At 37.8% G+C, this 14,683-nt stretch overlaps 1 protein-coding gene across 3 annotated transcripts in view; it reads left to right on the top strand.

Moving 5' to 3' along the window:
* nebl (nebulette) overlaps positions 1-14,683 on the top strand; it is a 309,089-nt gene that overhangs the window by 183,984 nt on the left and 110,422 nt on the right. For 2 of the 3 annotated variants that reach the window (XM_063044221.1, XM_063044220.1), the window contains exon 4: positions 6,041-6,148. In XM_063044221.1, coding sequence (XP_062900291.1) covers positions 6,041-6,148 — 108 coding nt within the window. Of the gene's footprint in view, positions 1-6,040; positions 6,149-6,271; positions 7,164-7,286; positions 7,371-8,129; positions 8,299-14,683 lie in introns of those variants that run through there. The other variant, XM_063044216.1, reaches the window with a different exon arrangement.

Raw genomic sequence — 14,683 nt, 5'->3', positions numbered from 1 at the left:
TGAGGAATTCTGTGGAATTCTCAGAATGTGGAGATGTAATGTGAATGGATGATCAGGCAATAATTAAATTAACATGTTTGTTTTGTTAATATGTGTGAGTGAGGAAACATTTTAATCACTTTCCAATTCCAACAAGCCCTTGATCTTCCATCTGCAATATTGCCTGTTGCACTTTAATATCCCTATGTGTTTCCCAAGATCTAGTGGTATTCCTTATTCATCCAGTTGTTTTGCCACCCCATTTCTTCTCATGTTACCGTTAGGTAAAATGCAATACTTCCTCAATTACTTATTTTCAATTGCCATTATGTACCTCAACCAGAATATCATACTTAGGGTTAAGTAATAGTCAAATAACATCTGTCACTTAATAAGGATATGAAAATTGCATACATTGTAACAATTATTTGCATTTTTGTGTTTAATAAATTTTGACTTGGGATTCTTGAAGTTGCTGTAAAATGTAGGATTGTAGCTATGTTCTTCTGACAAGTTCCATTCTATTGGTTGTTGAGAAGGGTACCTGTAATTATCACTCAACTAAATTACTGCAACAGTAATTGAATTGGCTTTTCAAATAATTTCAAGGTGGAACTTGACCTTGGGAATATTCTTGAGTAAAAACATGACAGCATAATCATTTTCAAGTGCCTATTTTTAAAGGAACACAAGGTACATATGTTCATATGGCTCATAATTCCTTCCATTTAAAATGTTTTAAAGCCATTACTTTTGACAGTGGTCACAATCTTTTGATCCGTTCCATTTTCCTCAGAGAATTTTTTTTTAACAGTCTCGTTTCCCTATTTTGTGCTAGGCTGGATTTACTCTCCATATCCTCCATGTTTCAGAAAATAGCCTTCTGGTTGCATAACTTTGTTCCATTTGTTTGAACAGTCTATTGGTAAAGTTCTCATCATTGCTTTGCCATCTCTAGTCTTGACATTGCTATGTTGACTGGGTTACTCCACTGCTCTACTCAACACCCATGACTGTCTGGATGGGCATAGGTCAAACACCATTTATAAATTTGCCAATGCCATAACTGTTGACGGAATCTTAGATGCTGATCAGGTGGCGTACTGGACGGAGATAGATCCGCTGGTTGGGTGGTGTCATAACAACAACATTCCATTCAATGTCAGTAAGATCAAGGAATTGATTGTGGGCTTCAAGAAGGGGAAGTCGGGAGAGCACCCACCAGCCCTCGTCGAGGGGCCAGCAGTGCAATGGATGACCAGCTTCAAGCTGCAGACAGTTGCAGTCTCTGCCAGCTCCATCAAGGGCACTAACCTCCCCATTATCGAGGACATTTACGAAAGCCGGTGCCTCAGAAAAGCAGTATTCACCATTAAAGCCCTCTTTTCGTATTATTTATTGTTTTATCATAATTTTTTAAAGGTATTGCACTGTGCTGCTGCAAAACAAAAAAATTCATCATATGTCAGTGATGATAAGCCTGATTATGATTCCTTTCTGTAATCTGTTATCTTTAAGTTACTGAAAGCTTTGGGTTCTGCATCTTCTCTCATACCATGGCTTCACTGTACCTCCTGAGTTATCATGATTCTCTGTATTCTAGTGGCTCCAACTGAGGATCCTTATCCTTCTGCTTAAATCCAGCCGGATCTTAGAACATTAACGTTCCAAAGTGATAGATTCAGTAGAAACTAGTATGTAATTCTGACATTCTTCTGGAAAGCTGATTAAATTTTTGACCAGTAGTATTCAATTTAGTGGGAGCTGGTGTGAATGTTTTGAAACTCTGCATACCTCTTTTTTGGAGTGAACAAGAACCCGTTCATCACTTGGTTCGGCTTTCAAGTATGATGAGTGGTGTATTGTCTAAGAATTTGAATTCTATGCCAAAACACTCTCAGCCCTGGAAAGAATATTTTTAAAATGTCTTATCCTGACATAGGTGGCAGTGAAACATATAAAATGGTAATCAGAAACATCAATTACCTCAGTAGTGTAATGGAGAAGTATTGATTTTCTTTTCATTCAGGTGTCCCCTTTAGATAATGAGTGTCTGTATTTTGCAGTGGTGATGGCATCGAGAACCACCAGTGTTCACCATCTTTGTGTTTTTATGTAGTTTAGTGTTGTTGTTCGTGGTCCAGTCTCCATTTCCTTTTCCTGTGCAACCCTGCTGAAATCACTTGAAATACTGTGAATTTGATATATTTGAAATACAAAACTTCCTGAAAAGTTGATGATTATTTATGCAATATATAAATGAGATCTTGATAATATAGTACCCCATTAGTTATTTGATTGGAAACTTAATGACACTTAAAAAAACTAATTTTATGTATGTAGATTGTGACTTCCTTAAAGTTTTAAAAGCATCTGGAAAATGGAAAGATATTTTCCTCTTAATTTATTTATTGTATTTGAACTTCTAGCTTAGTGATAAATATACATCCCAAATTTTTATTGCATTGTATACTGTTTTAAAAAAATAGAAATGCTAGCAATACACACAAAATGCGGGAGGAACTCAACATCGGCGACTGTACTCTTTTCCATAGATGCTGCCTGGCCTGCTGAGTTTCTCCAGCGTTTTGTGTGTGTTTCTTGGATTTCCAGCGTCTGCAGGTTTTCTCTTGTTTGTATTTAGAAATGCTTTCAGGTTCCCAGACATGGAGAATGCTTTATTATAATTGGCTTAGGCAGTTTAATGACTTCATGTCTATTGGTTCCCAATGATTCTCAGCGGCAGGTATCAACAAAAGGAAGGATCTTGGCAGACTGTATTAAAAAAAAATCTATGCAATGCTGCAGCTTCGATATTGACTTCAGACTCTGGACCAGCCACTTCCTTGTTTTGAATTATTTTAATAGGAGCTGCTGCATGAAGTCTTGAATGCTATTAGCAAATCTGTGTTTGCTGAGCCTTGTGTTACGGTAGAACAAAACACAAGGCTTGCCATTACTGTTGTGTGAAGAAATTACAATATGAGTGCTTCCATAGGGGAATGCAAATAAATTTTCAAAATGTAAACACACGGATTATTTTGTTTTCCAGAAATCTGAAAATGATTTCTAATCCAGATAGTAAACTTCTGATATAAAAATGAACTTTCAAAAACACTTGATGAAGCAGCACATAATTTATTTGTTAGCAAAATTATAGCTGTTTGGGATAAAGGAGCAGTGTCAGTCTGGGTAAGAAATCACAGAAGAGGTAGAAAGCATAGAGTAGCGTTGAAGGATTCTTCCCTCTGACTGCATACAGTGCTTTCACCCAGAATTGAGATTAGAACTTCAGCTCCTCTTTGCCATGTGCTAAATACCCAGATTTAGATATTGAGGGTATAATTTCAAGATTCAAAATGAGCTGAAACCTAGAAAATTAATAAACAATGTACAGTAGTTCAGGAGGGATAGAGAAAGCTGGGAACTATGGATAAATTAATGCGGTGGAAAAAGTGCTGGTATCTTTTATTAAGGAAGTGAGAACAGAACACTTGGTAATAAATAAAAGGACTGGGCAGAGTCAACAAGCATTTACAAAAAAGAAATCGTGTTTGATAGCTCTGAGGAAATGTCTGGAGTTTGTATCTGTAGGAAAGATGAGGATGAGCTGGCTGATGTGTATATCACCTTTCAGCAGCCCTTTGAACAAAACATTATCAAACAAATTTAGAGTGGATTCTTGTGTGGATTGAGAATTGGTTAATGGGCAGAAAATAGAGAATGGGAATCGATGAGTAATTTTCAGGTTGGAAGGCTGTGGCTAGTGAAGTTCTACAGGGCTGATCCCAGTGCCCCAGTGAGTCAGGATCCAGTGAGGATCAAATATAGTACACGGAAGTTTGCTAATGATAGAAAACTGGGTGGCAGCGTGGGCTGTGAGGACATTGTAGATTCAGCAGGGTATAGACAATGGGAAAGGACGTGGCAGATGGGAAATCATATGATAATGTGAGATGATCACTTTCATAGGAAATAATAAAAAGGCAGAGTGTGTTTTTAAAATGATGAGTGCTTGAAATGTGTGAAGAGATACCGGAGTGTTTTTGTGCATGAATCACTGAATGTTAATGTGCAGGTTCAAGAAGCAATCAGGAGGGCAAGTGGTATATTGGCCTTTATTGCAAGAGGATTTAAGTACAAGGGTACTATTAGTTGTAGAGCTACTAGGACTTGATGTTTCAATCCCTATAGTAAGTTGGCACTCGATGTTGGCAGTGGGTTTGGAGTGGTGACAAAGAGGGAGGGTAGGTACGTCATTGGAGTCATCAGGTGGGCACCCTCCTTCTTTGACGTTTCGTTGCTAAGCCCACAACGTCTCCAGAGGGCTCAACGGTGCTACCTGGCGTCCCAGATACACCCGCCTCAGTTCCATACCCTCCTGTCTTCATCTTGCAGCCCAGTTGTTGTCTTTCCTTTTAATCCAAATCCAATTGCTGCTTTCTTCTGCTGCATTTGACAAGGACTTGATTGCTTGTTGGAGGGAGTGACCCTTCACCCCCATCTTCTTCAATAAGCTGGTCGTAGATGTAGTGACAAACCCCCTGCATCCCACTTCTGCAGGGAAAATCTTGGTCTTCCAGCCATTCTGGGCAGCTTCAGTTGCCAGTTCAGAGTACTTGGTCTTTTTCCTGTCATAAGCTTCTTCGACACCATCTTCCCATGGTACGGTCAATTCCACAACACATGCCAGCTTGGCTGTTGTGGACCACAGGACCAGGTCTGGCCGGAGTGTTGTAGTACTAATTGTAAAGAGCCGTGGTAAGATTGCATTTGAAAATTTGTTTATAGATCTGGTATCTGGTATGGACCTGCAATTGAGGGAGACCAGTTACGGTTCGTCAGATTGATTCCTGGGATATTAGTTGTTTGTGAGTATATTGGGCTTGTGCTCTTTCAAGTTTAGATGATTGAGAAGCGCTGCCACTGAAATATAGACAACTCTTAAGGATCTTGAAAGGGTAAATGCAGTATTTATGTTTCCCCTGTTTGGTACATGTAAAGCTAGTAGTTGTGATTGCAGAATACGAGGTTGGCCATTTAGAACAGAGAAGGGAACCACCTTCAATCAGCAGGTAGAGAATTCTAAGGATTCAGTGTTAAGGAAGTCTGTGAAATATATTCAAGGCGGATAATTGATTTTTAGAGTAAAGGATGTTGATTAGTGCATGTTGCCCTAGGTCCAAGATTTGTGACAATCTTATTGAATGGCAGAACAGACATGAGAAGCAGAGTAGCCTACTTCTACTTCTCTCTCATGTACACGTTATGTGCCTGAGATCTTTAGAGGATATAGACCTGTGTCTATACATAGCAGGTACATAGTTAATGAAGCTTCATTTAGAGAAGCATGAAGTAATTCACTTTGGTGATAGAATGTGGAGAGGGAATATAGACCGTATAGCTCAATTGTTAAGGCAAGGTTCAGAAACAGAATGATTTGGGGGGGGGAGGGGGGAGGATGCATGTACAAAAAACGGTTGATAAGGTTGTTTAGAAGCATTTTTTAATAAAGTAAATACATGAAGAGTTAATGCTGAATCTATATAGGGCTCACTTAGAGTGTTATAGACATTCTGAACCTTGCCATTTAAAATTAATGTTAAGAAATTTATTAGGAAGATATCACAAGTGAAAGACCAGTTGTTTGGCAAGATTGGAGAAGCTGGATTCTGAAAGGAGTTTAGAGAAGGTTTAACAGCAGTTCAAAATATCAGTTTTGATGTACTAACTGAGGAACTGTCCAGTTCCAGAATTAGTAGTGACTAGTTGACACTGACTTATAAAATTTGCAAAGGAATTAGAGATGGCATTAGAAAATTGTCTTTTTTATTCAGCATAATTTTGATCTGAATTACACTGCATGTATGTATTTTAGAAGCTAACTCTCTGATCATTTAAAAAAATAATTGGGTAAAGATTTAAAGAGAATAATGCCAGTGGAGCTTAGTTTCTAGAGCTTGTAGGGACCTGGTGGGTCAAATGGCCTTCTCTGAAGATGTACCATTTCACAATTCTATGAAAAAGATGTTAATTAAACAACATTTTCTTTTTTTTCCAGGCCAAATACAAAGAAGACTTTGAAAAGAACCGAGGAAGAGGATTTAGCATTGTTACTGACACTCCTGAACTGCAAAGATTAAAAAGAACCCAAGAGCAAATCAGTAATGTATGTAATGCGTGAGAACATGCATGAGAACTATGTTTTCTCTATTCTTGTATTGTTTTGCTAAATTAAGTGAAATGCAGGTTGAATTGCAGTGTTAGGAGAGAATGCAAATGCATGTGATGGAATTGGAATGCCTGGGTGTGAAATGTGTAATGATATGGCAAGTCCAGATAATTCTCCAAACTATTTCCTGATTTACTTTGTAATGTGAAATGCATCCAATCCAAAAGAAACATTCTGTTGTTTTTTCCTACAGTTTTTCTTCTCAGATGATGAAAATTGCTTTGTTTCATATGGATTCTGGAAGTGCATGTGAGGCTGTGAAAGTGTTGTGACATACACATGGACATATATGCACAAAATACACCATATGTCAGTTATGAATGTAGCCAACACCTCTTGATTCAGAAAGAAAAATGTTTAAATTTGCAATTATCGTGCCTTTTTAAAAATTGTATTTACTTGTTTTCCCATTTCTTAATCTCTGAAGGTCTGTGCAGACTGAAGGGATGTTAGGCTTTCTTGATCTTCCACTACCTGAATTAATTCAAGTTCAATACATCTTATGTTAAGTAAAGGTACCGACCCACAATCTGTTCCTCTGTCTGTGCATTGTCTGTTGAAGACCACATGAATAATTGGATATTGATATTACCAAAATTTTCTTCCATATAATGAATATGCCTTTTTAAAATGTGATTTTTTTTTTCTGAAGTAATTATTCCATTAACTATTTAATTAGATCAGAATTCTTGTGGTCTTTAAGAATCGTGTAAATGCAGTGGATCACTCATCTTAAGCTGCATGAACTAACATTAAATTGGCAATGTTTGGCTGAGCACAATGGGTTTTTTTCTGGTGTTTGTTATTACCAAGAAATGTTTTTACACAACTATAAGGAACATTAAGGCACACTGACTGCACAATTCATCATTTTGAACTGAAGGTCTCAAGCTTCACACGTTAAAGTGCATCTACAAAGGCTAATGGATATTGAAGAGTATCATAAAATAAGGTAGGGGTTTTCTTGAAATTTTGTAGGCTTGAATTATTTTGATTGGGAAATAATCAGTAACTTAATAAAATATTTTTCTTCATGTATAAAAAAAACTTAATTTTATTTTCTGATTTATTGCAGAAATGCTGCAGTCATTGAAATCAAGCTCTGAAGGCACAATTTGTGAAATACACCCTTAAAGTGATTTAACATGCACTTAGAGTGGTACGTGGATGCAGTAAAGTGATCCATCATCTGAATAAACTTACATCTGTGTACCATTAAATCTTAGAAAATCTTTGCAGTTTGGATTACTTCAGCACTTGTTAATTGATTTTTGGTGGATTGTCTCAGTGCTAGCACAGTGTAAAATGACAGTAACTAGTTTTACTCATGTAAAGTGAGATTAGAGTCGTAGAATCAAGATCTGAGGATTGCTTTTAACGAGATAATTTAAATAATTTCTCATTCTTTTTGCATATATTGATATCAAACTTCGTCAGATTTGGTATGCCATTACTATTGATTGGTGTTGATGCCTATGTATTGATTAGTATTTTATTGTAATTCTGTAATAAAAGCATTTGACCAGTTTGAATCTGAGTCATAAAAAGACCATCACTTTCCAATGAATGTTTAATTTCATAATCTGGTTGCCTAATATAATAGTGAAACTATTTATTATATTTGCTGAAACTTTGCTTTCCTGTCTGTGATTAGAAATAGTTTTCATTACATGTGTAATTGTGTCATCATGAATATCATTATTTATATATGTAACATAGTTTCAGCAACGTTGCTACGCATTTTTTAAACATGGTTGAAAAATTTAGTGTCACAGGACTACAATGACTCTGAATGTAGCTAATTGCATTCATATTATCATGGAAATATAATCTAGTTATTTCAGCAAATTGCAATCTGAAATCTGTGATGTATAATATCATGATTTTCCTTATTCTAATCCATGCATAATTCTTTTAGTCCTAAAGTGTGCGCTCCTATACCATTCAAACAGCATAGCTGATGCCAGTGGTGGTGTTGCATAATTGAATTTGTATCAAACTCTTCATGTTGCCAGCAGTAATTGAAGTTAAACAAGAGAAATTGGAACCAGATGTGTAAACATGACAGCATGACCTAGGTGTAGCAGGTAAATATATAAAGTTTATTATACTTTGCATAGTCCTAAAATATAGGAAACTCTAAAACTTTCAAAAAGTACTTCCAATGAACATGTAAATAAACGGAAAAAAAAAATCCAGGCTTTATTCCTCCTCTCCTAATCAAAACTGTTGTGTGGGTGAGTGTTGGCTGTTGTACTGGCACAACAGTCGTGCCTTCTGCAGCTGTTGTTTCCTACCTCCAGTAGCACTGATATTGCCCCTGTCACTCAGACAGGGGTATCATAAATATTGAAATATTGACAAATACATTACTTTAAAACTGGAAAGCACATGTCAGGATCACAACTATTATCACTGAACTCGATAGTGTGAAATTTGTTGTTGTATGACAGCAGTGCATTGCAGAGATGTAAAATTGTTATGAATTATGAATATAAATAGTACAAAAACAAAAAGGAATAATGAGGTAGGTTCATAGAAATCTGATAGCGGAGGGAAAGAAGCTGTTATTGAATCATTGAGTGTAGGTTTTCAGGATCCTGTACATCTCCCCTGGTTAATAATGAGAAGAGGGTGTGTCCTGGATGATGTAGCTTCTTAGTGATAGCTGCCCATAGTCACTTCACCAAATAACATTAGACCAGAAGAGCTCCTACGAGCTGTTAATTTATTTCTATAAATGTTCCACCAAGCCCTGGAGAATCTTCTCATATTTCTCTCAACATTTGCTGGCAGCAATGAGGTTTGACTGCTATCACTGCATTATTCATTTTCCCAAGAACCATTTTCAAATGTGTCTCAGACTGTTTGGCTTGCATCCTAATTTCTGTTCAGTATCTATGTTCTTGTGTGTAGTGCACCATGGCTATCTTGCAAATTATGGGCAGGAAACAAGCATGAACATTTAAGTGTGTGCAGAATGTAAAAATGGTTTTTCCCTTTATATTAAGGAGCCCATGGGGTGCCCCTGCCAGGCCACCATAAATATTGTAGTTCAGAAAATCATAAACACAAAGAGTTCTGCAGATGCTGCAAATCCAAAGCAACATACACGAAATGCTGGAGGAGCTCAGCAGGCCAGGCAGCATCCATGGAAATAAACATACAGTCGACATTTTGGGCTGAGACCATTCTTCAGGACTGAAGAAGAGTCTCGGCTTGAAACGTTGACTGTTTGTTCATTTCATAATGTTATTCAGGTGGTTTATTTACTTTCTAATTTATGCAGTTAACCTCTGCCTCTTTCCTCCTCTCCATTCCCATTCAACATCAATAAAGGGTGCAGAAAATAATCACAAAGTTGTTGCTGGAACTGGAGAGAGAAAAATTATGAGGAGAGATTGGATAGGTTGAGTCTGTTTTCTCTGAAGCATCGGAGGCTGAGGTGTAGCATTAAATAGGTTTATATGAGTGGCTTAGATGAGGTGAATAGTCAGTCTTTTTCCTAGGGTGGTGGATTCTGTAACCAAAGGGCAAAGGTTTAAGGTGAAAGGGGAAAGATTTAAAAGAGATTTCATGGGCATGATTTTCCATGAGGGTCGTGGGTATATGAGCCATCAGTGGAAGTGGTTTGAATTGAGAACAGTCACAACATGTAAAAGGCATTTAGACAGGTTCATGGAAGGAAACATTTAGAGGGATACGGACCAAATTCAGGCAAATGGGAGTAGTTGAGGATGGCACTTTGGTCAGCATGGATAAGTTAGGCTGAAGGGCATGCTTTTATGCTATATAACTCTATTTCTCCATGGGCATCTATCTTTCCTGTCCTTCATACTGGCTGTCCTCCTTATTCCTGCTAGTAGATCACAAAGATGTTGGTCAAGGCTAAAGTTAACCCCAACCTGAGCAAGGAGTCTGCCCACTGCAATTGGCCTAACAACATAACAGGTCTACAGTGGATTCAGTCTCACCAGCTCTTCGGTCAGCATTGGAGTACTTGGATAACTGCAAAACATACTTCAGGTTGCTGTTTATTGATTACAGTTCAGCATTGAACACCATTGTCCCCTCAGTACTAATCAACAAGCTTCAAAACCTGGATCTCTGTACCTCCCTCTGCAACTGGATCCTTGGCATACTCATCAGGAGACTACATTCGGTGGAGATCGATAATAACATTCCGCCTTGCTGACAATCAACACAAATGCATTTCCATGACTATGTGACTAGCTCAAGAATCACATCTAAATTTGGCAATGACACCACTGTTGTTGGCAGAATCTCATTCAGCTACAAGGAGGTGTACAGGAGCAAGATAGACTGGCTGATTGACTAGCATTGCAACGACAACAATCTCAGACTCAATGTCCGCAAGGTCAAGGAATTGAGTATGAGCTTCAGGGAGAGGAAGTTGGGAAAGATGCACCAGCCCTCATTGAGCCATTCCTGGAAATGGTGAGCAGTTTCAAGCTCCTTAGATAGATCTCTGAGGATCTATTCCGGGCCTAACACGTTGATGCAATCACCAAAAAGGGGCACGAGCAGCCCTACTTCGTTAGGAGTTTGTGAAGATTTGGTATATATGCAAAGACCTGCAAATTACTATGCTTGTACGATGGAGAATCCAGCATAGAATCGCAAGAGGCTACTGAGGGACTTTGCTAGCTCCATCACATGTACAACCCTCCCCACTATCAAGGTCATCTTCAAGATGCAGCATCTCTGTAAGGCAGCACTATCATTAAAGAACCTCACCATCCATTACATATCTTCTTGTTACTGCCATCGCAGAAGAGCACGAAGACCCTCACTCAGCATTTTAGGAACAGCTTCTTCCTCTCTGCTATGGGATTTCTAAACAGTTCATGAACCCATCTACACTGCCTCGTTATTCCTCTTCTGGACTATTCATATATTTTTGTAACTTTCAGTAATTTTTATGTCTTCACTGTAATGCTGCCACAAGACAACACATTTCATGGTATATGTCAGTGATAATAAAGCTGATTCTGATTCTGATCTGCAATAATGAGCATGCTGGAAGTAAGGTGCCTTTGCCCTAAATGACTGGGGAAAGAAATCAGTTCTTGGTTTGGCAGGCAGTTGGAGGCAGCTGGCCTATAAATAACAATTTTTTTGCACAGCTATCTTTTGAAAATTCTTGTGCACATTTTAGAGAAACTCTTCATTCTAAATGTTGTCACATAGCAAATGATATGAAGTGCTCTGGTAACTGTACTAAGATCTATTTGCTGGTGAAAAGAAAAGTAAATTTCTATAAAGAAAGTCTATAAACATAGTAATGTTTTATAACAATATGACCAGGTTATTAAAAATAAAAGTTGCAATCAGGGCATAGAAGATAGTTATAAATCTCTCTGTGGTGACATCTGAACAGCTTGATTAGATGACTGGTTTTGATCACTTTTCTATATTCTTTATATAGAAAAATCAAGCAATTGAAAGTGTCTGCCTGAAGAAAGAATTAGTTAACATGCTTCATCGGTGAATATATTACTTTAGTTAATCAGCCTCTGTTGGTCATGACAAACCTGGCACTTAATTATGCAGAAAGTTTTAGATATTTTTGTATTAAAGAGGTGAAAGACAAAGGAGTTTGAGTATCTGTAATGTGAGGTGCTCCATTGGTTGGGGTTGACCATGGACGTTTTGTCCTAGGTGTCATACGCAAGCCCTGGCAGTATGATATGGAGGGCAAGCTGTTGCCTATGCAGCAGGCTCCCCCTCTCCAGGCAGCTGACGAACCCAAAGGAACAACAGAGACTGATACAGTTTGGCACCAGTGGTGTCCATTGAACTGCCTTAGGGATTCTAGCTCCAGATATTTCCTCAGGGTTTATTCACGAATTCTTCCGCGTGAGTGAGAATAGCCTCAGAGCAACGGAGGTCTGAGATCAGAGTTTCCTTCTCCTAGATGAGCTGTCAACCATGACTGACGAGCCCCATCTGCCTGAAATCTGTAATGTATATTGAATATAACTAACTTTTCATTTTGAAGCAACTTTACCCAGAAAGAAAAAGAATAAAATTGAAGGAAGGCAATCACTAACTGGGTGAAGGAATTGAGACCTGTTTAAAAATGCTTGTAGAATACAAGGGTTGATAGCTGATAGGATCATAAGATGTGTGGATGGGTGGGTGTTCCTAAACGGTATCATAAAAGGAAGAGTTGATTATATTTTATCTCTTTCTGAACCCTCCTCATTTAGTGAATTGAATTTGGATCTGTTTTTGAAAGATATCTGATTGTAAAAGTGAGTTTGTGATACTGCAGTAGTATAGAGCCTCTTGAGTCTGGATTCCTTGATGAACAGTATATTTTCAGGGAGGATGCTCGTATACTGCAGTGCCAATTCACTGGTTTTCAAAGGTTAAATAATAGTGCAGTTTGAATAAACTAAGTTTTATAGTCCCTTGAGTTACAAGATTGCCGGATGATTTAATTGAGGAGTTTAAAATGAAATAAAAGGTTATGATAGGGTATCATAAATAAAGTATTAGCTATGATGGGGTATCCAGAACAATGGTCATTCTCTTAAAATTAGAGCTCAGCTACTTGGGATTCATATCAGGAAGTCTATTTTCAAGTAAAGGGAGGTAATGTGGAATTTTATTTCCTTAAGGCTTCTCAGAATCTCAGTCCCATTTATTGTCACTTACTTAGATGATGTGAAGTTTGTTGTTTTGCAGCAGCAGTACAGTGCAAAGTCATAAGATTACTGTAACTGACAAAAATAAATAATACTAAAAGAAAGGAATAATGAGGTTTCTTTGCATGCTGGGTCAGTTGAAATGGTCAGGTTAAAGCTGATAGATTTTTCTTTAGTAAATCTATTAGGCGAAATGGAGAAAAAGAAAAATTGGAAGTTTCATTGCAGATTAATATTGGTATTGGTTTATTAATTTTCATGTACCAACGTACAGTGAAAATGTTGTCTTGCTTACTGTTCTCACAGATCAATCATTACATAATGCATTGAGCTGGAATAAGGTAAAACAGTAAATGTGCAGAACAAAGTGTAAATGCTACTGGAAGAAGTGCAGTGCAGGTAAATGATGAAGGGGAAAATCATAATGAGGCAGATTGTGAGGAGAAAGAATCCATTTTATCATTCAAGATGCCCAGTGAAGAGTCTGTAACAGTGGGATAAAAGCTGTCCTTGAGCCTGTAGTTATGTGCTTCCAGACTTTTGGGAGAGGGAAGAAGAGCAAATGTAAGGGATGGATGGGAGTCTGTGATTATGCTGGCTACTTTACTGAGGCAGTGAGAAGTATAGACAGAGTCCATAAAGGGAAGGCTGGTTCATGTGATGTGCTCAGCGGTGTTAACAACTCTTCAGCTTCTTGCAGTATAATTAGTCATATGTGGAACAGACCTAAATGGTCTGCTGTTCTTCTGTTCAATCCCTGCTTTCCTTGCAAAATTATGATATTGAAATTTAGACTTCCAGAAATACAAATTTGTAGCATTGAACTCTGCCTCTGAAATCGTTTTTCACTATTTTCATTAATGAGAGGGGGGTGGTTCCAACGAGATGTGTGAGGCAAGTATTTTTACACAGAGAATATTGGATGCTTGGAATGTGCTGGCAGATGTGGTAATGGAGGCACATATATAGAGACATTTAAAAGCTCTTAGGTAGGTGCATGAATAAAGAATAGAGAAATGTGGACATCATGTATGCAGAAGGGATTATTTTAGTTACACATTTAATTACTAGTTTAATTAGTTTGGCACAACAACATGGGCTAAAGGACCTGTCCTTGTGCTGTTCTGTATTATGTTCTGATATTCAGGGAGCACTTTTCTATCAGAACCTTAGAGAAATGAGATGTCTGAGACATCTGCATTTCAATAAGGACATCGTCACTGAAATGTGCTATTTGCTTCAGCCAAGTAGGTTTCCCTTTGAGAAGTTACATTTTGTTTCTGTTTTTTTGTTTCCATTAGCTGTTAGACCAGCTAATGAGTGTGTGATTGCCGATAGCTTTGTCACCCTATTTATAGTCTTTATCAGAACTAACGTCCTGCAGTGCCTCACATATATCCTCCATTTTTAAAAATGCAATCTGAGATGATGCTACTTTTGTTTTTATCAGTTAGCTCCAGCCAGTTTCGAGCTCTGTTTCACTACCTCTGGGATCATACAAAGCAGTTGGATGAATGTTGGACAATAATGTAAATGGACTCTGTACTCAGTACCACTCGCTGGTCAGATATATTTCCAATTTGGCCATCAGTTTAATTCCACAAGGTCCCTTAGTGCAAACATTTTCCTTAACTGCTTCCTGCAATTTCAGTTCTAGAAACGGCTCCCCTCTACTTTTGTCTTAGCCTTTTGTTTCTCTTAAATTGATGGTCAATTTGCCATTCTCTAGAATAAATATCACAAGTGTTTCAGATCTCGTTTAACTTTGTTTCTGTGTATTAATCAATTTCTGCTGCCT

The sequence above is a fragment of the Mobula hypostoma genome, chromosome 3, assembly GCF_963921235.1.
Source record: "Mobula hypostoma chromosome 3, sMobHyp1.1, whole genome shotgun sequence".
Classification (NCBI taxonomy): Eukaryota; Metazoa; Chordata; class Chondrichthyes; order Myliobatiformes; family Myliobatidae; genus Mobula; species Mobula hypostoma.
This window is presented reverse-complemented; position numbering and strand designations above follow the sequence as displayed.